Source organism: Zosterops lateralis (assembly GCF_965231275.1).
Source record: "Zosterops lateralis genome assembly, chromosome: 1".
Taxonomy (NCBI): Eukaryota; Metazoa; Chordata; class Aves; order Passeriformes; family Zosteropidae; genus Zosterops; species Zosterops lateralis.
In genome coordinates this window covers 151,271,973-151,297,100 of record NC_139762.1, presented here as the reverse complement: position 1 = coordinate 151,297,100, position 25,128 = coordinate 151,271,973, and the positions used below count along the sequence as shown (strand labels likewise).

At 46.2% G+C, this 25,128-nt stretch overlaps 2 protein-coding genes across 2 annotated transcripts; both read right to left on the bottom strand.

The window, feature by feature from the left end:
• Positions 1–8,262: 8,262 nt before the first annotated feature.
• On the bottom strand, positions 8,263–13,197 carry LOC310914717 (lymphocyte antigen 6E-like; the record flags this gene model as incomplete). Its single annotated transcript, XM_083871074.1, has 3 exons — positions 8,263–8,474; positions 9,367–9,486; positions 13,146–13,197. 3 exons carry the CDS (start codon positions 13,195–13,197, stop codon positions 8,263–8,265), a joined length of 384 nt encoding a protein of 127 aa, XP_083727200.1.
• A 4,180-nt stretch (positions 13,198–17,377) lies between these two features.
• On the bottom strand, positions 17,378–23,242 carry LOC310912091 (lymphocyte antigen 6E-like). The gene is made up of 3 exons (XM_083866319.1): positions 22,967–23,242; positions 19,195–19,314; positions 17,378–18,520 (listed from the first exon to the last, which is right to left on the bottom strand). Exons 1-3 carry the CDS (start codon positions 23,016–23,018, stop codon positions 18,309–18,311), a joined length of 384 nt encoding a protein of 127 aa, XP_083722445.1. The 5' UTR covers positions 23,019–23,242; the 3' UTR covers positions 17,378–18,308.
• Between the last annotated feature and the right edge of the window lie 1,886 nt (positions 23,243–25,128).

The following is a 25,128-nucleotide window of genomic DNA, read 5'->3' as shown; positions in this document are numbered from 1 at the left end:
AGACTGCAGAGCTCAACACAGCGACTCTGCTGGCAGAGATTTCTGTTCTGGTCCAGCCCACACTGCCCTGAGTGCTCCAGCCTCTTCTTGCAAGTTTGGAGGTCAATGGAGGACTTTATTGAACCATTGGCTTCATACTGTGAGTGCAAGGCCAAAAAATATTTCTTCAGAGACAGGAAGGTGAAGCAAGAAAGGCAGCAGGGGGTAGAGTCCAACAGCAGGAATGTGGCTTGTGCTGGGGAAAGGTGGAGACAGCTACAAAAGCATGCTTGAGGGAGAAGGAGATAAGAAAGTGGCTGTATCAGAGGGTAAACTGGTGTTAGGGCAAATATTTCATGGTTGTGGCACGCTGGAGAGGATTTGGTACAGTTAAAATCAGGAAATGATGAGTGTGACAGGTCCTTTGATATGTCAGGGCAGCAGAGATGGTGCAGAAATTAAACCTAGACTAACTAGACCTGCAAGGGTTTGATGTTGAACGGGCCCTCGATGAATTAAAGCTTAAAATTCAGGGTCAGTTAAAGCTTGCTCAGCTTCTGTGGAGCTGGGGGGGACACAGAGAGGTTCCTTCCCCACCACACTTCTGTTTCAGGGTTTGTGTGAGACTTCCTGGGCCTGGTTATGCACGTGAGGTGCCAAAACCCCAGAGGAATTTGCAAATGAGATGTTTCCCCCGTCAGTGGAGCAGAACTGCTCAAACAGCTTTCCTCCCATGACACAGGAAGGGGACAGAGTCCTTTTTTTTTTTTTTTTTTTTTTTTTTAGTAATTGCATCACACTCTGGAGTTGGGAATTGTTCAGATTTCTTCCAGAGGGGGTTGGAACTGCTCTGTGGGAGAGTTCTAACTCACCTGCCCAAAACGTGGAGATGCAGTTTGGCAGAGGACTGGGAGGGCGTGAGGGAGCAGGAACTCAGGATCTCCATCCTTGCTGCTTCCTCTCATCCCCAAAATTCTGTTTGTCCAGAGCACTTTGCTGCAACATAGTCTGGGTGTGAAGGTCCTCCTTATCTGGGTGCTGGCACTCCATGGAATGCTGGAGATGGGAATCACCATTCCTGGAATTCCTGCTCACACCATCCTGAATGAGGACCGGCTCCACATCCCAGCCCATCCTCATCATCCCACCCTGGATGCTCCTCCTCCTGAAGTCCCTCCTGATCTCTCGGGATCAAAAGTTGTCCAGAAGACCCTCAGGATCGTATTTGGAGAATCCAAGGATGCTCTGGACTTACATTTTCCATGGGCAAACCAAGCTGCAGGTTTTTCTTTGCTGTCTGTGGTGCCAATCAGGTCACTGTTCTCTACCAGCTCTGCTGCATCCTCTGGGGAAACACCTGGGATTTCCCTCAGGTAGCTGTTGGGAAAGATGGGACAGGAAGGGCTTGCGGGTATGATTGCCTGGTAAGAAATACTGGAGATGTAAAACCTGTGAGGGAAATAGAAATGAAGGCCAGCTTTGAGATGTGATCATGACAGGCAGGAGGACGGGGATGAGCTGGAGGGAGGTTGAAGGACAGAAAACAAAAGGACCCAAGGATGTAGCCCATCTCTATCCTGCCAAGGCATCAGGGAAAAGGTGGATAAGAAAAGTCTCTTTAGAGTTTAGAATATAGGGTGATATGGTAATATAGCAGTTCTCATAGGCTGCGTGCAAAGTTTGTAGGTTTTGTATCTCGCGCCGGTTGGTCACTGTGAATTAGAATATTCAACACAAAAGGAGATAGAATGTATTGTAACAAGGTCCTTGCTCTCTTACCTCTCTCTTACCACTCTGACCCCTGCCCTCTTACCTGCCCTAGCTCTCTTAGCTCCCTTACCTTCCTTACCCCTGCCATCTCCCTTACCTCATACCCTCTCTCTCTCTCTCTCTCTCTCTTTGGGGTTCCCTCCAGCCCAGGCTGGTGGCTGAAGGCAAAGCCCTTTTTACCCTCGACCCTTGCAATAAAACCACGTGTTTCTAAAATATCTCAGCTCTGCAGATTTCCTTCTCCCTGCCATCCACTGATGTTCCTACAGGTAGCTGCTGAGATTCCTCAAAATTCCTGAAATAAATGTGCCCAACCAGATATTTTTACTTTTTTTATTACATTTATTCATTTATTTCATTTTTTTTTCTAGATAAAGGAATAAAACCTTCATCTGCCCCCCTCCAACCACCGCCCTCCATTCAGTATCTCCCTGTCAGACTGATGAACTTTCACTTCTGGCTGACATCCACATTTCCTTTTCCCTTTCCTCCCCAAGCCTGAGGTGAAAGTGGATTTGCTGCCTGGTGGTGCTCAGCTGGTGTTGGAATTCTCACACTTCCTCCTTCCAAAGTCTGCGTGACTCAGCCTCTGCCATGCCTGTTTTGACAGGAAAACAACTGTGACTCTTTAAGGAGAGGCTGTTTCTCAGGGAAAAACTTTAATTTCCCTGAGCAGCCCCAGCAGGGCCCTCCTCAGACTGTGCCCACGGCTCCAGGAACCCCCAGTTAAGCTCAAGCTTAACCTTTTAGGCCCCATAAGTGTCCCCAGCCTTGTCCTGGATGACCCTTGGCAGTGTGCCGTGGTTTGTCTCCATCTATTTCTGTCCTCAGGTGACTTTTAGGGTTGGAACTGATGATCCTTTTTGCTCTTCCAACACGGGACATTCCCTTATTCTCTTCTCCAACACTAATCCTTAACTACGTGGTGTCTGTCCCTGTCTCCAGGCCTAATTCCATCTCCTGGGTGAACTCTGGACTTGTTTTATAGGGTTGTTTTTTTTTTTTCCCAATCCTGGCGGTTTTTGTGCCATCAGAGGTTCTGGGCCACCTGCAAAATTTCCTGGGCACCTCCTCTCCTGCAACAGGGGCCTCATCTCTGGGGGTTTTTGGGGGGAGGGAAGAGGCTTTTCAGTCCTTTCCCTTAATCCTTCCACCAAAAAATGCGCTTTTCTATGGACAAGGAATTCACCAGGCTCCAAGGAGGCAGAACAAAAATATGCTGAAGCTGTAGGCAAGGTGATGGTGTAAAAACCATGGGAATGGGAATGTTCCAGGCTGTGGAAGAACCAGAAGAACCAGCAGAGCAAAGGGTAAAAGCAAAGGCGTTTGCTGTTTGCTGTGGAGCACCTTGCCTGTGTTCGTTCAAAAGTAGAGAAAGAACAAGATGACCTTGGACAGGAAACTCCAGAGGACTAAGAGCAGGGTGGGACCTGTAAAACACCCAGGTAAAGTAAACAGAAGGCCTGGAATATTCAGGAATTTCATCTAAAAGGGGAAAAACCGGAAGAGAAAGTGAGCAGAGACAGCATCTTCTCTCCAAAAGCTGTAAAAAACAAGTCCAAATTTGGGGGTGTTTTTTTTGCCCTGCCTTTCACCTTTTACCTTCACCTTGTGCTCAACATTAAAGACACGAGGAGAATTGTGGAGCTTTCATCTTGTGGCTGCTGGTGGCACGGAAATGACACCGACCACACTGATCCAAGGAAATCCATAAGGAAGAGTGTGAAAGGCAAAAATCCACTTTCTCCAAGGTTTTTATATTGCCAAATCTCTCCCCTTCTCCCCGAAGGTCTGGCAGGGAGTTTTATTCCTGCAGAAGGGAGTTTCTCATTCCCAGGAGCGGGGTCTGCTCATTATCTAATTGCTGATTAACATCTAATTCTGTATCCTGGAGCTGCGGGCAGGTCCCAGCTGAGCTGTTGTGAGCACTGGGCACAGAGCCAGGGCCTGTTCCTGCCTCTCCTGGACCAAGGAAAATCGTACCCCCGGCATTCCCAATTCTTTATGTGGAATTTAAGGACTCGCCTGTGTAAGGAATCAGCTGGAAAATGGGAAAACCATCATTCCTGTGCAGAGCTCTCTCCAGCTTCTGCCTCAGCACTGCTTTAATGTTGACTGAAATCCATCTCAAGGAAGGTGTTCCTGCTCATGGCCAGAGTGGTTGGAACGAGGTCTTTTAGGTCTCTCCCAACCCAAAATATTCCATGATCCTGTGGTAAAGCAAAGCCAGCCCTGAACACCCCAATTCTGCTCTGGGGGAGGGAACCAGCTCCATGTGGGAGGGACAGAAAGGTGCCAGAGAGAAGCAGGAGTGGGAATCACCAGGAATGAGTTCATTCTCCAGCTCCAGTGGAGACAAGAAGGAGATGCTGAAACCAGAGTTTTTTTTCCATGCTTTGATGAATCCTAATTATGGTGCTAAAGCTGCTGCTTCTGGAGGCAGTTTTCCTGCTCTTCACCCTACTTTAGATGCCAGGAATTCCTTCTGACACTGTCTAAAATCCTCTTTGATGGTGTGTGAACCCCAACACAAAACGTGAGAAGAACAAAGCAGGCCAAGCCTTCCATTTGGAGGATCTGCAAGGTTCTCATCCCATCACACACCAGTTTACACTTCCCAGTGCAATGTGTAAGATTTTTTCCCATGGAATGCAGAATTCCAACAAGGCTTTGTTGTTGTTGTTGTTGTTGTTTTGTTTTGTTTTTTTTTTTCCCCAAAGTTTGACACGTGTTAAACTTATGATCCAGCACATCTCCTTTTCCTGCCAGATTGCTGCGAGGGAGATTCCCTCATCCCATATTTGCGCCGCATTAACTGGAGAGCTTCGTGGTCCTCCTTCCTAAATTACACCCTCTTTTCTCAGCCTACCACTTAAATTTACTGGAATCACCCAGAATTCTCCTGCTTGCACCCATCACCCGTGAGCTCAGTGGATTTATTGTCCAATACGTCATCCAAACCAGCAATTAAAACTTTGCATCCTCCCACAGCCAAGAGGAGCCTTTTAATGGATAGTTCCAGCCTGACAGCAAATTATTGGCTGTGATTTGCTCATGATTTCAGCCCAGCTGAGTTTTCTTGGTTTTGCTCCTGAGCCCATCAGGTGACACCGTGCCAAAAGCTTTATCAAGGCTGAGCTGTGTGACAGGTACCACTTTTTACCCTCACAGATCACCCACCTGTCACAAAATCCTTGCTGATCATCCCTTGCCTCCTTGATAACTCCTACATCTTTGTTTGATTATCTGTTTCAGAGGGTTTTTTTTTTTTTCCCAGCCTGGGTTGGCTGCCCTCTGTGTCCCCAGAGAGTAACCTATGCCCTTTAAAATAATGGATTATTTCCACATTTCTACGTGGAAAGTGCTCTGGTCTGGCTGGCAAGGTGAGAATTGGTCACAGGTTGGACTCAGTGATCTTGAAGAACCTAATTGAGTCTCTGATTTGTTGATACCCAGTCTCCCAAAACACCCAGAAACAGGAGCAGGAGAAACAGAGGCTGAGTTTGGTAGCTGTGATGGATTTCTTTTCCTGATTTTCCTGGACACCACTTTGGCTGACAACCCTCATTGATTTGCATATTTATGTCGAAAGCACTAATTTTATTCACTTTTTGATGTGTTAATTAGTTCATCTTGTTAATATCTGTGGCAGCAAAATGGCTCTTGCTCTTGTGTTTGATGTGGTTGTGTCCCCACACCTGTTTTCCCTCTTACTCCTCACGTGGAAGCACAAACACAACTCCTGACTCTGCGAGTGCAGCTCAGAGCTGTGGGGTTGGAAAACAAATCCTACACTGAAGCCCCAAGAATCACCTGGAATTCTTCTCCCAGACAGCTCGGCCTGGAGAGCACCAGCACCCAAACCTCACACTGGAAAAGGGAAATGGGACTGATTCAATCCATGGAGGAATAAAAGGAGATTTAGGCTTTGCCTAAAGCCACAGAAGCCTTGATCTTCAACCTGCACCTTCCTCCAGCCCAGGGAAAGGAGGAACCAGTGTGGAAAAGGAGCTGTGAGCTCATAATCAGCCCATTCCTCACCTCCAATAAAGGAGGAGAGTTTTAAATTGTCCCTCTTCCTTCTTTATTTGAAAGAGTTCCAGCAACTTTCCACTCAGAGGATCAGCGCTGACAAAGTCCATCCAGAATTCCCACCTCCAGATTTACTTTTCCATGACCTTCAGCTCCCACAGGCAGGAGCTTTCAGTCCAGGAGCTAGGTGGGTGGACAGGACAACGAGTAAATCCTGTTAAACACAATCCCTTCACTTCCAAAGAATCTGTCAGGATAATCCCGGCCAATCCAGCTGCTTTTGGCATCCAGAAATTTCAGGAAAAGAAAGGGTTCCTCTAAATTTATAGACAATTCTAGGAAACCACCCTCATTTGACCTTCTGGCAGCACTTAAACTGCTGCAGTGGAAAGTGGGGGAAAAGCTGGGAATAAGGGTCAGCAAAAGATCTGGATAAGGTTTGTTCTCCCTCCTGAACCGTGTCCATCCTGGTTCCCCACACCCTCACTGGACTTATCTCAACCCTCCACTTGTTCTTTCCCCTCCTTCCTTCCCCTCCAGATGGTCTCTCCCACCAACTTTTTGCTTTCTCATGTCCAGCAAAGCCTGGTTGAGATACAAATTGCTCCGTTTCCTCTTTCCCCTGCCAATATGACAGATGGTAAAACAGTAACAGCTTTGGCCTGGAGCCCAACTTCCTTGGGAGTTTTTTTTAAAGCACCCCAAGTCCTGCAGGGAAAAGCTGTGCAGAGTATGGAGGACTTGCTCCTGGAGGACTTCTCCTGGAGGAGTTGCTCCTGGGATTGGGATGCAGCACGGCCACCACAGCCCTACCAGGAGCTGAGCAGCTGGACATCTCTTCCTTTTTGGTTTAAAAACTTGTTCTTCTCCTTTCCCCACCCTAATTTTCCTTCCCTTTTGAGGTTGTCTTTGGTGAGAATTAACATCAGGTTCTGCTGTTGGTTTGACATCTGTAATCTCCAGGCACAGCTCACCAAATCTGCTCAGGGGGGTGTCAGTGTCCTCTTGTCCCTGCCCACCACTGTGCTCTCACCTCTTCTATTTCCTTTGTTTCCCCTCCATCCATTAAACAAAATATTTAAAACCAGCCACCAGATCCAGAGCCCACAGCGCAAAACATGAGGTTTGATGTGGAATTTTCACCCTCCTGGAAAACCAGTGGCTCTGAAATCCCGGCACTGTGAAATCCCTCAAAAATCCACATGTGCAACCAAAACCCAGCAGAGTTCCAGGGCAAAATATCTCATTTAACCATCAAACACAACAACAAAAAAGCTGACACCCTTCCATTGTATGGACCAGCTCTGGTTTCTCCCAGGACACAGCTGAGCTAGGGATGCTGCCAGCTTTTTTTATTTTTTTTTTTTTTTTTTTTTTTTATTATTATTTTTTTTTTTTTTTTCGGTGTGTTTTCCAGGAATGAGAGCTTGCAGCCGGGGCTGTCACCCAAGAAGGCTCTGAGCTGTTTGTGTGAGTCCCTGGCTGGCTGCCCTTCTTCTTCCTCTCTGTGACACCCCCAGACCTCCTACAGAACTTTTCTGTCTCCCCTCAGCTGTAACCCCTGAGGGAGCAGAGAGCTTGGAGAGCAAAACCAAACAAAGCTCAACAACAAAGGATGGTTTCTCTGCCAGGAACGTGGGCCTGTAGAAAGCCTCTCACAATCTCTGAATGACAGGGATTGGCGACAGCTGCGTGAGATTGTTTTGGCCCTGGAAAAAAAAAAAAAAAAAAAAAAAAAAAAAAAAAAAAAAAGGGGAATAGATCCGGGGATGCATTTTCCAGCTGGATGAGGTCCATTAGGAGGCAGTGTGAGAGCAACTCCCAGCCCAGCGGGCTCTCCCCATTCCTTCCCTTCTCCCTCCCACCTTCCCACTGCCTTTCCTCTCTCAGCCACATATTTCCCTCTCTGCCTTTTCCCCTTTCCTCTGGTGAGAGAAGCTCATTTCAAAATGGGAACGGGAGGAAAGAGCCTGAGGAGCCAGAAACTGCTCCCCACTGAGGCTAGAGAAATGTCCACAGCACTGCCACAAATCAGCTTTACTTCCACCTGCTTGTTTATTAAACAGATGTTTGATAACCAAACTCACTGTGAACAAATTCCCCCATCATCCCCTGTGCTGACACAACCGTGGAGCCATTCCCTGTGTTTCAGGCAGGGTGGGATGTTATTCCTCACAGAGCTTTGAAAGTAAGAGACAAAACTATGACTGCAAGGATCTCCTTGGAGCAACAATGATTTGAAGCTTGAACATGTCAGAAAGGCCATTTTCTATATGTTTTCTTAGGTGAGTTGGATGTCTGAGGACACCTCGGATTCAAGTAGGCTCAGGAAATCAATGGGAGTTCAGCACCTGACTTACTCAGGCTCTCTCAAAAATCCGGGGTGAAGCTCAACCACAAAACACGAATCTTTGAGAAGCGTAAATCATCCCAGAACAACATTTTTTATTTCAGCCATCACGAGGAGCTCTTCCAAACCCATCACAATCCGTATGCAAAGACGTAAGTGACGCTGGCCAGGACACCCAGGGACATCAGCCCACGGCTGCTGTGCCTGCTGCTGACTCTGTTCACGTTGCACAAGGGTTTCTCACAGCAGGAAACATTCTGGGAGCTTTGGATTTGTTGCTGATCTGTTGCTGGACACGTCGGAGAGCACATCTTGGAGATGATGTATTTAGGCTTGTTGGGCTCTAGTGCAGGAAAAAAAAAAGTGGGGAGGGGGGGGTTGGGAAAAAGAAAAGGAGGATGAAAAATCATTGTTTAAATATTTTCGTGGCTAAATCTGTTTAGGTGAGTAAAGGAAGGCCAGGCACTAGTCCTCAAGGCAAATTTCATGGAATTAATCATAGAATCATGGAATGGTTTGGGTTGGAAGGGGCCTTAAGAATCATCCATGGGCAGGGACACCTCCGATCAGACCAGGTTGCTCAGAGGCCTGTCCAGCCTGGCCTGGGACTCTTCCAGGGATGGGGCAGCCACAGTCTCATTGAATCTTAGAACTGTCAAGGTTGGAAAAGGCCTTTAAGATCATTAAGTCCAACCAGAACTTCTCTGGGCTCCATGTTTTTAGGTTTTGTCAATCCTAATGTGGAATTAACCCCTGTGGCTTTCAGTTCCAGCTGGCTGAAGTGATGCTCAGGCTGGGTTGTTCCCACCAGGATGGTTTTTCCTACAAGATAAACACAGGGGGGATGTTCTGCATGCCCTGATATTTGGGATAAGAGCACGTGGAAGTCTTTGAGGGTGCAGAGCCCCCGCCAGGACAGACCTGAAGGATTTTCTTGGCACAGGGAGACAGCCATGGTGAGGTTTGGCCAAAACACTTCTCAAAACAGTTCTGGGAGTGAAACAAGCACAACTCCAGGTGTGAAGCTGCTCACTAATGCTGCTCTGTGTGTCCTCATCATTTCCCTGATTCCCAGCAGGAATATTGAGTGTGTCTGGACACTTGCAGTAGGGAGCCACAAGGTCAGTGTCTCCTCAAAGCTGGTCAACAAGAACTGTTGTTTCTGTACTGGGATGGAATCCCATTCCTGGGACTGCTCTCCTACAAAACAAACAAGGTGTTGTTCCCAAACCTACTTGTCCCGATGTCCTTCCGGATGGTCACGCAGTGTTTGTCCTCCTCCTTGCACATGGAAATGGTCAAACAGTCCTTGTTGGACTCCTGGTCTTGGCAGGTGTAGCACATGAATGGATAAACTGGGGGGGGAGGGAAAAAAAAAAAAAGGGTGGAAAAGCACATTACAAGGTTTTAAAAACCACAAAAGCTCCAGTGCAGGGATCTCCGTTTCCCTTGTTACAGCCTGAGGAATGTTTTTTGTGGGAATGACCAGTGGCTTTCTTTATCTCCTGACCCGTGGCAGCAGCGCTAAATCCCTCTCTGTCTCCTCTGGCTCAGGCTGCGGAGTGTTATCGATCTGTTTGCAATCCCCAGGAACAGGAGATGTGACTGGAATTCAAGGATTTGGGGGCTTTTATGAAGAAGATTATTGCTGAGCCTCTCCTGAGGGCTCGGCCACGGGAATTGCCAGTTACTGCTCAGAGTTTCTCCTGGGCAGGAGAATTTAAAGATGCCTCCAGTGTGTTTTGAGGAGGTGGACAATGTCCAGTGTTCTCCTTCTCTTTCATCTGGCTCAGAGACTGCTGTCACATCTCTCTCTTTTTTTTTTTTTTTTTTTTTTTTTTTTTTTTGTGCTCAGACATCACTGAACTGGCCTAACCTCAGTTCCAAGAAGTCTGGTGAGAGCCCTCAGACACTCTGCCAAACTCCTGGTTTTTAACCTAAAATCAGGAATGAATAGAAAATCTTAATCAAAAGCTTGGTTTAAGTGGTAAAGGCAGATTTGGTGAGGCAATTCCTACATCTGCAACAGTGGCAGATGATTGGCAGGAAAGTCACACAGCCGTGAGTTGAGTTTCCTTTCAAGAGTGTGTCTGCCTGTCCTCAAAACCACAATGTGGTAGTCCAGATCTCTGAAAAGTAGTAAAACAAAGGAAGAAGAGCAAAAAAAACAGAGTCTGGATGATAAAACACCCCAAAATATGTGCAGAGCACTCCCCAGACAAGGATTGAGGTTTTATAGCAGTGGTTGAGTTCAGAGCTCGTGAAATCACCCAGAGCAAAGCACGGGGCTTTTGTGATTGAGTTCCTTTAAGTGCAAAGCTAATTTTTGGAAGGAAACAAAGCCAAATGCTGGCTGAGTTCCTGCTAAGTCTGGGGCCAGTCTGTCACTTTGAAAAGGGCAAAAGCAACTAAAGGACACGTGCCTGTGAGTGCACTTTTGCCCGATAAGAAGTTGGCAGTGAGAACGTGGAAGGACGAGGGAGGTCATGCCGTGAAACAAGAAGTTTCTGATAGAAAGGGAGGAAAAGTCATCAGCTGTTGATTCTGTGCAGCTGGTTTTTGCTTCATTCGCCTCTAAAAGAACTTGAATTTTCATGTACAGAGTAGAGGAGATTCAAGGAGGTTTTTAAGGAATTTTTGGCACAACCTCGAATGACGCTGTTTTCAAGCGAGCCCAGGAAACACGAACGGCTGGAAATTCCAGGGAATGGGTGCAAAGCCAGGCATGAAAACACCCTCAGAGGGTAATTCCCAAGGATTTATTGGTCAAACCAACTGGAGCAATGGAAGGAGCTCTTCCCTGTGAGGGTGGTGAGGCCCTAGCACACGTTTCCCAGAGAAGCTGTGGCTGCCCCATCCCTGGGAGTGTCCAAGGCCAGGTTGCTTGGAGCAGCCTGGGATAGTGGAAGGTGTCCCTGCCCATAGCAGAGGATGGAATGAGATGATCTTGAAGGTACCTTTCAACCCAAACCTTCCCATGATTCTGTGATTTCAAGTGATTTTGACAGATGGATTGCGATAAAAGAGTGAAAATGAAGAGTGGATGCAATTAAATGAAGAGAAATAAATTACAATAGATAAAAACTTAAGACACTTAAATGCAGGGTGACAAAGAGGTGGTTCAGTTACAATTCAGAACCACAGTGACAACAGCAGGGAGTCAACAGTGCCACATTCCAGCCATGGAAACAGGCGTTACCCAAGGGGACACGGGCAGAAATGTCATGTGCAAGATACTCAAAGTGGCCTTTCCACCCTGGCAAGGCCTCAGCTGGAGCCCCAGTGCCCAAATCTCTCTTCAAGCGCTTCCAGAACTATGTAGAGCATTTGGAGAGAGACCAGAGGAGAGGGAGGAGAAAAGGCCAGAGATATCGGAAATGTGACCTTGTCAGAAAGGTTGGAAGGGTTTAGTTTGTGTGTCGAAAATGAGAATATGCTGAGGAAAGCCACAGGAATCTTCTTCGTGCAAGAAAAAAAAGAAGCAGCAAGGAAGAAAGTAATAAAATATTTTATCTGTCCCGTGGTGGAAATATGGGAGAACAGTACAAAAACAGAGGCTAAGAGATATTAAAACTAAATTCCTAAAGGGATGAGAGTCTCTGAGCAATTCCAGGCTGTGGAATCTTCCTTGTTGGAAACTTTCAGGGACACCTTAAGCAAATATCTGCCTGGTCTTGTCCAACATTACAGCAAGGACTTGAAAATCTTAGAGATCTCTTCCCCCCTAATGTGATTCTGTGAAAAAGATCAAGACCTTTTATGATTTTTTGCTGGACACAAAATATCCATAACAGTGAATTTATGGATGGAAAAGGTGAAAGAACCTCTTTGGTCAGCTGAGAGATCAAGAGTTTTGACCAAAATTTGGTCATTAGGTTCTTGGATGAGACCTAAGATGTCTAAGAAGGATCAAATGCCAATTTCCACATTTTTCTTTGTCTCAGTTTTAGGCCAGAAAGCTGCAATCTCTTATTCTGGATCTAGGCTGGACCAGAAAAAAAAGCCTGTGTAAAAGCCTGTCCTTAAATCCATTGGGAACCTGCTGCCAATATCAAATGTCACCAGTAAGGAATCCCACCATGAACCTGTGATCCTGGATCTCTGTGAGCTTTCCAGTTCATCCTGGGTCACACTGAGAACGTTGCCTTTGGAAATTCTCCTCTTCTGTCCATGTTATGTTGCTTCGTCAGGGATTGTGGGCAATAGATCCTTTTTTTTTTTTTTTTTTTTAAGAATTGAGCAGTCATTTTCCCACATCCCAAACTGGCCAAAGGTCCTGCTCTTCCAGGCATGCTGGAGAACCATTCCAAAGGATGTAGGAGTAGGGGGTTGATACATCAGTGATAATTGATTAATTAGATGCCTCTTTCTCAACCAGATTCGTATCATGGTTTCTGGGAAACCATCAGGTGTGGGGGAAATTTTGGCACTCTGGTCATCATTCCCATGTGCCAGGAGTGATGGAGCAACATGTGCGTCTCACTCCCAGAAGGAGGACAACACTCAGCCTTCCCTTTGGGAGCAGGATGCCTTTAACAGGAAAATTTCTTTTATGTCTGCCACTGATTTAATCTACAAAAATCCCCAGTGTTGCATTTTCCAGGAAGACATGTGGCAAACCACTACAAGGGAGGAAGCAGCAGAACAGAAAAGTCTCTAAAATACTCAAAACATGAAATTATTAAGGAAAAAAACACCATTTTGTTATGCTTTTTATCGCTTCCAGCTTGCCTCCTTATGGAAGATCCCAAAAGATCACAGTGCGGATTCAACCTGGCATCCAGCACCACCAGAGCTGGAAAGGAGAATCAGTTAATCAGATTCTTATTTCTGCATCAAATCATTGAGGTGCAAAAGGACATTGGTGACATCACCACAACACTGCAAAGTTGGGAGCCAAAGCCCTCTAAAGTTTTGTCACGTGGGAAATTGCCACCATCTTCCCCCCTAACCCTTATATACTTTAATATATTTTTAATATATTTCCAGAGCAGGAGCAGCACGAGAGGCTCACCTTGTTCCACACAGAGGACAGCAGCCAGCAAGGTGACCAGAGGAGCTCTCATCTCCAGCAGATCCTCCCAGCAAGACTGAGGAGCTGTTTGGAGGGCAGGTTTTATACCCCAGCCCAACAGCAGCAGTTTTACAGGTTCCCTCGCGGGTGGACGTGAAATAAACCCGAGGGTGTGGAATGCTCATGTGGGAGTTCTCCAGGCTGGAACCTTTGGGGAAAAGCTCTTTCAGCCACGCATTTCTTGCTCTTCCTGTCCTGTGAGTGATGGGAAGCCCGGATCTGCTCTCTCCTCCTCTGAGTTTCTTCCTTCCCTTCCTTCTCTGATGAAAGCAGAGCCCAGAGCTACGGGGAGATTGGTCCAAGGAATGAATTTTTCTAGTCCCTTTGCATAGACAGCACGTGATGTTCCAGGGGTTTGAGCTGTTCATTCGTTGGCTTTAATTATTCACCAGCTCTAGACTCAGCCTCTGAGCTGGCCTAAGCTGGTTTGCCTCAAAATCAGTGTGTTTTACACTAAATTAAATTAGCTAATGGTTGGTTAAACAGGAGATTTTCCTCAAATTTTCACGTCAGTCTTCATTTCTTTATCAATTTTCCTCTGGTTAATCCCTCTGCTTGCTCTTTTCCTTGCTTGTAATCCTCAAATACCTTGTACAACTTTTGACTTAATGAAATTTTTCTGCTATCCAGGGATTCTTTAGAGGAGCTGCTTTTCTCCACGCCCAACAGTTTCTTGAAATCAGGCCTCCATTTCCAAGCCCACAAATTGGCACCCTGGAATTGCAGCTCCGCTCTGGAAAGGGCCCGTCCCTCAAAGTGTCATTTTTTCAATCTCTCCTCTTAAATCAAACCTTTTGCTTTTATTCCTCCTGTGTTGTTCCTCTCCCCTGAATTCCTTAAAATCTGTTCCTGACAGTCTGGGATAGGGACCCTCATTCGAGATGCATCTTCTAAGAGCTCGAGCTGCCAAGTCCACAGAGCTTCTCCTAAAACAAGATTAATCCTGGACAGCAGAAAGAAAATATTGTCAAACCCCAGCTTTTTTTTCTGGCAATTATGGAATAACTTAACTGGCAATTCCCTGCGTGTAGCCATCAGCAGGGAATTTCTGCCTGTTTCTAACACGAATCATTCCAGCACTGGATGGTTTCCAGACCCGTGTGATTGACACTTTCTTCAGCCCCTCCTGACCTGCTCCAGGAATGATATCATCAGGTGGAAAATTCCAGAGTTGTGCAAACAGACATTCCCTGGGTTTGGGAGGTTGGTGAGGTCAGTGGGGATGTGGTGATGATCAAACTGAGCCTTGTATTCACACAGGACAGCTTGGTCATTTGCCCCACTGTTTTATAAACAGGTTTTTCTTCCTCATTCGTGGGTGTGGCTCCTTGCTGGCATTTTGCAGTGAGGGAAAAAAAAAAAAAAACAACAACTCTTTTTTCCCTTATTTTTGATTTTATTTATCCCATAGAGAGATTTGTGTTTATTTCTTTCTCCTGCCATATCCCTGCTCCTGTTGATTTCCACAGAGTTAAAGGCTGGATTGGTAGGAAGGGACCTTAAAAATCACCTTGGCCCAACCTCATGCCATGGGCAGGGACACCTTCCACTATCCTAGATTTCTCCAAGCCCCATCCAACCTGGCTTTGTTGGCTTTTCCAACATCCATTTCATTCCTGCAGGAACCTTCTGGGAACAGGATCAGCATGAGTCAACTTTGACTTTGACTTTGAAGGAGGAGTGAGGCTAAAACAGTCCCAGCACATCCAACAAATATGTACTTAGGAGAGAAATTTGGGTGGGAAATGGGATTTTCTGTGTTTTCTGGGAGCTGTCTCCAGGACATGAATGTCTTCCTCAGTCCCGTGGTTCTTAGGTACCTTGGAATGCTGGAGCATTCCCTCTTCCCGGTGCATGGAGTGCACGGAAAAGAGATTTATTTCCCAAGAGGGCAGATTACAAAACTCAAAAAGCACTCAGAGGGATCACTCAAGGATCCAGAATGGAGAGGGTATCTCCTGCAGCTCAGGATCACAGCCTGGAGGAGGGCCTGCAGCAGGGACACCAAGTGAGGAGAAAGATTGGGGAAGTCTGGAAAAAAAAAAATCCCCAAGGAAGCTGAGTCACCTCTCTGAAGTAAACTTATCATTATCCATACAGGAAAATTAAAGTGGATCAAATTGTAGCCATGGATTGGCTCCATGACAACAAAGCAGCAGCCAGCTTTGGGAAAAGGGATGCTCCTGTCCCTTTCCACGGCTTCCAGAAGATTTTTAGACCCAGTGAGGGTGTTGCTTTGATCTCCTGTGTCCATCCTGTCTCTTGTTGAAGGCACTGTGTTGGGTCTGGGCAAAAAAAAAAAAAAAAAACAGGGGAAAAGGGGAAGAAATTTCATGTTGTGAGGGAAAAGGCAGGGGAATTATTCAAGGAGTGCAAAGGCAACACAGATCCTTCAACACCAATAGTGGGAAAGCCCCAGGAGAGGGAAAAGAAGGGCCAAAGTTAAAGCATCTCCTGCAGATGTCTCATTTAGGCAGGGAAAGGCCTCCTTAGCTGATCCAGGTCCTGGTGCAGTGACTCAGAGCTCTGAAAAATGAGTTTTATATAATCCACAGGGAGAGAGAGGCATTTACCTCCCGGGATCAATCCCAGCAACTGGAATGAGGCTCCAATCTCCTTCCCAAAAGCCCTGCAGGCATCACAGATGTCTCTGCTCATGGGGCAGCTCAAGGCTGCCATGTGAGGAGCGTGCAGCCATGGGAGGCACCAGAAACCCGGGGTGATGGGAGGATTTGGAATTAGGGAGCAGCACCCGCGTGGGAGGTGTCAATCAGGAGTTCTCGGGAAGGCTGGCAGAGTCTCCTCTTACACAACAGTCCCAGGGGAGGGTTCACCACAGGAGCTCTCATGTTTTTAGGACCTCCTGTGCCTCAGGGAAGTTGCTGCTCCTGCCTCCAGATAAGGGCTTTGGGATGTGGGTCAGCTTTGGAGCACATGGGTGCGTTTTGTTGGGCACTGAGGGATCAGGGGGGAATCAGGAAAGGAGCCAGCCAGGATGGAGCTGCTCCCTCAGGGGTGGCACTTGTGGATTACCAGAGCTGTTCTTAACTTCTCTATACATATGGTTGTGCCATAACCAGGGCATGAAACCCTCCAGGGGTGTCCCACATGCTCCCATCCCCTTTGCCATGCCAGAATCCTTCCCATCCCAAAACAGAGTCACCTGCCCAGTTCAGGCAGATCAAGACATGACCTTAATGTTAAATCTGGCTGCCAAGGGCAGGTCTGGCCTCCTGAGCTCAGCAAAACAAGACCTCAGGCCATGCCAGCCCCATCTGTGGGCCTTTCCCTGTGCCTGCCATTGTCCCTAAGGAATCTTATACCTGTGGACAGCACAGGATGAAGATTAATCCAAATAGTTCAGTTGTCACCATGTTAGGAGAGGGATGTGGGGCAGAACATGGCCAGCCAAGGTCACAGAATTGGCTTGTTTGGGGGTTTTGGGTCTTTGTCACTTGAATATTCTAAATTTGGCAGGAAGGGATACAGGGTGAGGAGAATAAATCAGGCAGATGGATGGATAGAGATAGGCAATAAAATCCATGGGGAGAATGGAGAGACTTATGGCCAAAATCAAAGTATCCTTGGCCAATCCTGCCTTTATACCAAGGGGGAAACAATGAGTTGAGGCAAGGAAGTAGAGTTTGGATGGAAAAACCCAGAGTAAGACTGGAGGAAGAAGCCAACAAGGAAATCTAGGAGAGAAAACAACCAGGGAATGCAGAGCTGGGGTTGGACGTGGATGGGAGGAAGGTGAACAGGAAGGGGTAAGAGCAGATTGGGACGAGCTGGAGCCGTGAGCCCACAGTTCCTCTGCAAAGCTGCTGTAAAGGACAAAGATGTGCCTTTCCCCAAGCATTGTTGTTCCTCTAATCCCAGAAAATCCCTGTCAGAATGAGCAGTACATGGAGCTGTGCAAGGAGTCTAGGGAGAGAAAACCAGCTGGGTGAGCTGCACCCAACGGCTTTCCCTGGGAGATCTTCTTTGGGATGATCCTTGTGGAGAGAGAGCTCCTTCATCCCAGGAAAAAGCAGTTCAGCCTCCCTAGAAGGGTCAGAGTGAGCAAACCCCTCATTCCTGAGACTATCCACAAGAGCAGGGTAATGAGTCCCTTCAATTTTAACTTGACGAGCAAGCATAAAAAGATTTATTTGCAGTGTTAATATTTTTTTGCACAGATGAGACTGAAAAATTCCAGGTTTCTTTCCAAAAACCATCTCTCTTTTCCTACAATTTTCCTTTAAGCACCATACAAGATACTTTTCTCTCTTTTCTAAATAATCTTAATGCTTCCAAAGAAATTTCCACTGGGAGATATTAAGCCAGTTTAAAGAAAATGCTCCAGATCCCTTCCCATTAGGCCCTGCCTTGTCCCCTCTCTTTCCTGAAGAGCTCAAGAGCTGTTTCCTTCCAGGCAGCTGCCCCAGGAGAGGAACTGAAAGGAAGCTAAACAGAATTCAGTTTATTCCAAAATGGAGTCACAAAAATGCCATTTCTGCCAGTGTAGAAAAATAAAATCTGGGGAGAGGCTTCCTGAAGTGAATGCAAAGTAATTTTCATATATTTCAGCATTATTCCCATTCAACTTGCAGGCGAACGCCTCCACTTTTATCCCATAACATGGATACATCCAGCAGCTACGCCCAACGCGCCACACCACGCAGCCACACAATAGAATAAAATAGCACTTTATTGTGCCCAGTTTCTGTTTAACAACTGGAATATTAAAGGCTTTCTCGGAGCAAAATGATACAGGGTGGAAAATGGGGGGGGGGGGGGGGGGGGGGAAACGGCCCAAGAGAACGGCAGGTATAAAATGAAAGGCAAAAAAAAAATGCACGGAGTTATAAATGCCAGGAGTAGGAGAGATGGTGAAAACATGGGGCCGTTCTGCACGTGCAGTGCTCCATTTCACCCCTTTCTCTCCCAAAAAAAACATCATTTTGTGATGTTGTAGGAGCGTAGAGAGAGCAAAAACACCTCCTGATGGGAGGAGACCTTCCAGGTAGGAGGCACAGGGAGGCATTCCCACCTGACGGACCGCAGCTTGAACCGTGCCATGCAAAGCCAAGCAGCTCGTTTTTCCCCCCAAAAAAAAACCCCTCAATAAAAACCGATCCTGAGGATGCAGGCGAGGCTGGCCAGGACCCCCAGGGTGAGGATGGTGGAGCTGGTTTTCACGCTGCTGGCCCCACTGATGTTGCACAAGGAGGTCTCGCAGCAGCTGGTGGCGACTCCGGCGATGCCGATGTTCAGGTCAATTGTTGGGCAAAATGCAGAACATTTCTTGGTGATTCGCTGGCTCCGGTCGCTGCCTGGAGTGGAAGGGGGAGAAAACAACAGGAAAAGTTCAGGTTTTCATCTTGGATTTTTTTTTTTTAGGTTTCAATCAGAGCCTGGCTATGCAATCCCACGGGGAATTTGTTATTCTGTACTTGATGCCATTGGGTTTTTCCCTTGGGTTTCATCACATTCCATCATTACTTGAGCGTGTGTGACCTATGGACACCATCTCCAGGCCTTACAAATCCCTTGGTGGTTTCAGGGCCAGCTGAGGGCAAGAATCTGGGACTTATTTGTACAGTGTGAGGTTGCAAAACATTGGCACCGTGCCTTAGGATTGCTCCTTCCACAGCACCTGGCCCTTTCCATTTCCACCACCTCATGGACGTAAACTTGAGCTTGGAGTTGAGACAAGGAGTTTGTGCAGGGATCATAAAAAATAATTATTTTTCTCCCAGCATCTCCCTGTCCTGAGAGCGTTTAATCAGCACTATTTAATTTTAATTGAGTTCAATCAGAAGTATTTTCTCGATCTGTTGCAACAGACCCAGGCTATGCCAAGTTCCCACCTTCCCAAGATTTGTTCTCTGCCTGCTAAAATCCTCATTAATTCCTCCATTGAATCTCCTGGTGGGAGGAGAATGAGCTGGCAGCCCCACCAGGGCCCCACCTCATCCTCAGAGCCTTGGGAAAGCTCCACACTCACCAGTTCCTGCGGTGGAATAGGTTGTCAGACAATACTTCTCATTATCCGAGCATTTGGTGGTGCTTAAACAATGGATGTTGGAAGTTGCATCTTTGCACGAGAAGCAGGTCAGGGAGAAAGCTGCAAAAGAAACACAAAAACAAATCCATCAGGCACCTCAGGGAATATCCTTAGGAGCACAAAACTGGGGATGGACGGAGGATCTTGTCAAGCCCAGTGGCCACAGGCAAAAAAAAATCCCTTCATGCACTAAACTTGGCTCCAAGGACATTCCAGGAGCCAGATTAAGCTCAAATCGCTGCCACAGCTGTGGTTTGCTCATTTAGGAACCCTCAGGGATCTTCCCTCTGGATATATGGTTGACTATTCCTGGGATCCATTAAAACCTCTGGCATCTTCACTGTTTTTGGGAAGAGCAGCCCAGTCTCCCAGCACTTGTAATGTGAAGCTCTTGGGTTTTCTTTCCAACCTGACCCCCTCCAAGCCTCAGTTTCTGGGCACTCGTTCTTCTATGGAGACACTGGACCAGAGAATCCCTGGAAGTGTTCAAGGTCAGGCTGGATAAGGCCTGGAACAACCTGGGATAGCAGAAGATGTATCTACCCGTGGCAGGAGGTTGGAGCAAGATGGTTTTTAAGATCCCTTCCAACCCAAACTTTCCTATGATTTGGGTTGATTTTCAGTGCCAGGAGAAAAATCTCAGATCTGTACAAGTCTGGGCTCAGCAAATCCCTGACTTGGCTGCAGCAGATTCCTTTTTCCAGCCATCCATGGGTAACAACTTCCTCGGTGCACAAAACGTGCACATCTGGAACTCTCTGCATCTGCAAAGTGCTTTGCTAGAATCAGTGAATGGGAACAGCTGGCACTCGATGAGCTGAAGCATCATTGAGAGCAAAGAGATCCTTGGGGAAGGATTCTTTGCATGATAAGGGGAATTTCCTCCTCATCTCTTTATCTGTCTGCAATGTCACCCTCCAGGGATTAAACTCATCCTCATTTCCAGAATATCCCTGGCTACTTGCAGTTAATGCTCAGCTAATTCTTGCAGCTTTGTCCTTTAGATTTGCCTTCCTTGATCTTCATCTTCCTCACTCCTCCACCCAGTGTGGAGATGTCCCAACCTCTCCACTGCCCTTGTTTGACCTTGGGCAAATCTTTCTGGCCCAAACAGGTTCCTTAAGTGTCCTGCTAGCCCAGATCTGGCTCCAGCTCAGCCCATGACCTCAGGATCACTGTTTTCCTTTTCGGTCTCTATTCTTCCTCAGCCTGTGTGGAAACTCTGCCTTTCTTTTCCCACTCCAGCCAACATCCCCTGGCCTTTCCTCTTGTGGTCCTCAGCCCTCACGTCCCCTCCTCTCCCTCTGTTGTCCCTCCCTGACTGGCACTGAGCAGAGGCCACCAGACAATTCAGATCCCACTTCCCACCATTCCCATGGCCATTCCAAAAGCCTCGGACTTGGCACATGGCTCTCTTTGACTTCATATCCAGACTTTTTCAATTTGCATCATCATTCCCATCTCCAGAAGCACTGTTTGTCCTTCCTGGCTCTTGCCTTCAGAAGTGTCCTGATTTTGCAGGCCCAAATTTATTTTTTTTCAAGTCTGGGACCCCCCCCTTTAGATCATCCCTTGGCTTCATTCTCTCTTCTCCTGCAAAATTCTATGATATGGAATATAATATGGAATATAATATGGAATATAATATGGAATATAATATGGAATATAATATGGAATATAATATGGAATATAATATGGAATATAATATGGAATATAATACGGAATATAATACGGAATATAATACGGAATATAATACGGAAGATTTCAGCTCCACCCCACTGAGAACCACCCTTTCCTCACAGAAACACTCAGTCCCCAAACTGGATTTTCCAGACACAGAGCTCACTTTAATCCTTAATAAATGCAGCATCTTTAATCCAAGCCCATTCCCAGGAAAACTTCCTGAATTGAATCAGTGCAGGAAACAGTGAAGCTGCTTACATGCCCAAATCCTGTTTCATCTCAACCTCCCAAAGCTCCTAATTTCAGGTTCCAGTCGCCCTGGGAGCCTCCTTGGCAGGAGAAGGGGGAAGCACCATCCAAGGCTGCATTTTTCCACCTCTCTCTGTGCTCCAGAGATTTCTGACTCACCAATTAATTCAGGACTCTGGGATTGGCTTCTGAACTGGCACACCCTGAAGTCAGGGAGGACAGTTTTGGTCCAGCTACAGAAAAACACTTTAATTTAATTTCTTGATGTATCTGCTGCAATGAGGGTTGAGAGGGGAAGGGAATTTTATTTATTCCAGATGCAAACCTTGAGTCAATCCAGGCTGCCTTTGGATGTCTCCACACCCACCAAGACCTCTGCTCTAACCAAAGGGAAACATTCCTCAAAGAATTTGCTGTCTCATTCCTTGATCTTTAAAAAAAAAATGGGAGTAAAACTGCAGGAAAAGATTCTTTTATTTGCCTTAACAGCCTCAGCTTGAACACAATTCCAAGTTTCAAACCCGTTAAATCCATCAATAGGAATATTTCCATCCCCAAATTAAGTGGGAGCCAAAGAGGTCTGTTAGTCCAGGACCAGAATGGCATGAATTTGCAGGTCAAATCCCACAGGGAAAAATTCAGCTTGCAAACAGGCAAAAAAAAAAAAAAAAAAAAAAAAAAAATCAAAACAACCAAGCTGAGCAAAACAACTTAAAGGATTTCTCCTAAAACAGAGGGATATTCCAGGCCACAGCTTCTCTTCTCTGCCAGAGCCAGAGCACAAGCTGTGGTCCTTGGCAGAGTCCAACCAGGAAAACTGAGGTGCAGCTTCCCAGTGCTCTCCCAAAAAACCCCTCAGACAATTTTCAGAATGGGACTCTGCATTTCCATCCCAAACCCGGGATCAGCTGGGAATCATGGAATCACTGAGGCTGGAAAAGACCTCCAAGATCATTGAGTACAGGTTCACCACTAAACCCTGGCTCTGAGCACCACATCCAGGTATTTTCTGAACCCTTCCATGGATGTGACCCCTGGGCAGCCTGGATGCTCGACCGCCCTTTCCCTGATGGAATTTCTCCTGATAGATCAGACTCCACCATCTTAGAGGTCTTTTCCAACCCTTAGGGACTCTGTGATCAGCAAAGCAACAAGGAAAAAAGAGCTGGGAGAGACAGAATTGCACCTTCTTGTGGCTCAACCACCTCTGTCAGTTTAGGAAATGATGGTTTGAGGTGCAACCAATTGAATTTAAAAAAAAAAAAAAAAAAAAAAAAAAAAAAAAATCAGGCTTTAGTGTCAAATCCAGAGATTTATTTCACATATATATATACACACATATATATATATACACATATATATATACACACACATATATATACACATATATACATACATATATATATACACACATATACACATATATATATATCTACACATATATATACACACACACATATATATATATATATATATATATACACACACATACACATATATATGGATATTCCTCATGGATATCCCTATTCCCATGGGGCTGTCCCGAGGGCTCTCAGCTGCCACTGAGCCACTCCAGGGGCTGGGCTGGCTCTGCAGGAATCATCTCAGCTGGGAATCTCTCCCCACCACTCCTCATCATCCCTCCAGCTTCTGCTGGGCTTAAACCCCCTGTCCCTTTCTCCTGGAATAATTCCTTCACCTTCACTGCAAAATCCTGGGATATCAAAGCCATTCCCCCCAATTCTGGGGAAGGGATGTGAGGAATCCTTTGAGGACTCACCACTTTCCGTGCACAGGGCGACGCCGAGCACCACCAGGAGGAAAAGCTTCATCCTTTAAAGGTCTGGGAGCCTCCAGAATAAGCAGAACCTGAGGCAGGGCAGGTTTTATACCTCTGCAATGTTTGCTTTGATCCGGAGATAATGACCAGAGGCTGCTGTGTCAGGTGATGGATAACCGGGAGCAGCGTGTCGGGGCTTGAGTGGAGAAGGGCGTTTCTTTGGGAATTTGGAGGAGGAGGTGTGGTTTATTCCCTACAACTTCTCCTTTTCCGGATTGTTTCACAAAGCAGCGGCTCCAGCTGACGCCAACTCTGCAACTATTTCTAATTCTGGAGCAGCGTGGGGCGGGGGGGGGATGGAGCAAAGCGTGAAAACAAAGCAATTTTCCCTGCAAAACAATAAGGTTTTCTTTTCCAGGTCTCAGAGCAGGCTGCCTCCTCCAAGATCGTGTCCTTGCACATATGGAAATGGAGGGGAATTTGAATTTAAAATTGAATTTGGGGTGGAAACTTCTCCCAGATGTCTCCCAGTATTGTCAAGACAGTGAGATCAGAAGAGCAGAATCCTTCCACTGCTTTTCATAGGGGACCAGGTGTCATTTTCTGCCTCCTTTTTTAAGTTCAAAATCAGAAATATTTCTGAGATTTTTTTTTTTTTTTTTTTTTTTTAATGAGGAGAAAAAATGTTATCTTATCAGAAAGTAAATAATGACCACTTAAATAATAGAGATTACACCCACTCCATGGCATGGAACAAGTTGGGACTTTTTTTTCACAAATTCACAAAAACAAAAAAACCAAAATGTCAAGGAGAAAAACAACAAACCAGTTAAAGCATGGAGAAGGAGGGGTTGGCTGGCCAATGGTCTTCAGGAAAAAGAAAATTTGTGAAATGCCAAACAGGATTATTCCACTGGATTCCCAGATTGTGCTCTTTATTTCTCCTATTTTATTTTATTTTATTTTATTTTATTTTCCCTTTAAATCATGTTTCATCCAATCTCCCTGAACAGAATCAGAAACTTTCCCATCTTCTTGGGGATTGCTGTCGCCAGGAAAGGTCCAGCTGGATCCTCTCTCCATCTGCTTTATTCCCTTTTTCCTCCTCTCCAGCTCACTCAGGTTCCCATCTCCCATGGAATATTTTGGCCTTCCAATGGGACCCACCTCCAGCCGAGTTCCTGAGGTGATGTCAGTTTTTCCAACAGCTCCAAACTGGATTTGTAAACAAACATTGGGAGCCCTGCATGAGTAAGGTGAGGAAATTTTGGCTTGCCTAATAGGCAGAGCATGAAACTCATTTGGAGCAGAGGTGGCAATTACCCAAAAAAGCTCCAAGGAGGGGCAAGGTTTGGCTCCTCAAGGCAACCCAGCAGGAGGAAAACAAAGCTTCCCTCCGTGCCAGCCCAAAATATTGTGAAATATTCTATTTTCCCCAAGCCAGAAGGGATTTAATGAGTTTTTACTCGTAAATCCGTGTTTTATTGGGGCCTATCCGGAGGGCTCCCCTTCCGAGGAGATGCTGTTCCATTCCAGGGCCAGCCCACGTCGGGATTTATCTCCAACAGCATCCCCTAACAGGTTCAGAAATAGCAGCTCAGCCACTGGGTTTTTTGGTTTTTTTTTTTTTCCCTTTCCTCAAAATCTCATCCATGCCAAATCTTAAAATATCTCCTGTCTCCTGCAAGCTGCTGAGATTTGGAGAAGGACAGAATGGATTTCTTAAAGGCTTTATTGCAGAATTCCTGACAGATTTTCCATGAGATGCTCCTGAAATCTTCCAGCTGGTCCATATGGCCTTTTGATATTTTTGTCCCTACCAGGGCCAGGTGACAGAATGAAAGGAGCCCATGAGGGCAGGAAGGTCACAGAGGGCACAAGAAGAACCGAGGTAAAGAAGATAAAAATCCCCATTTGTTGTAAGAATTTGGAATTCATGAAATTCAGGAAGGTTTTGTGGAGAGTAACGGGGGATTTAACCGGGGGTGAAAGTGGAAGGTGAGGTGGAAAGATTTATTTCCCTTGACACAGTGGAGTGGAGAAGGAAAGGAGGAGAACGTTTCGCTCATCTTGTTCTAAACCTGGTTGAAATTGTCACATGGGAAAGGGTGAACAATTGTTTATTTTGGGGAGAAAAAATGCAATTTTCATCAAACAAGTGC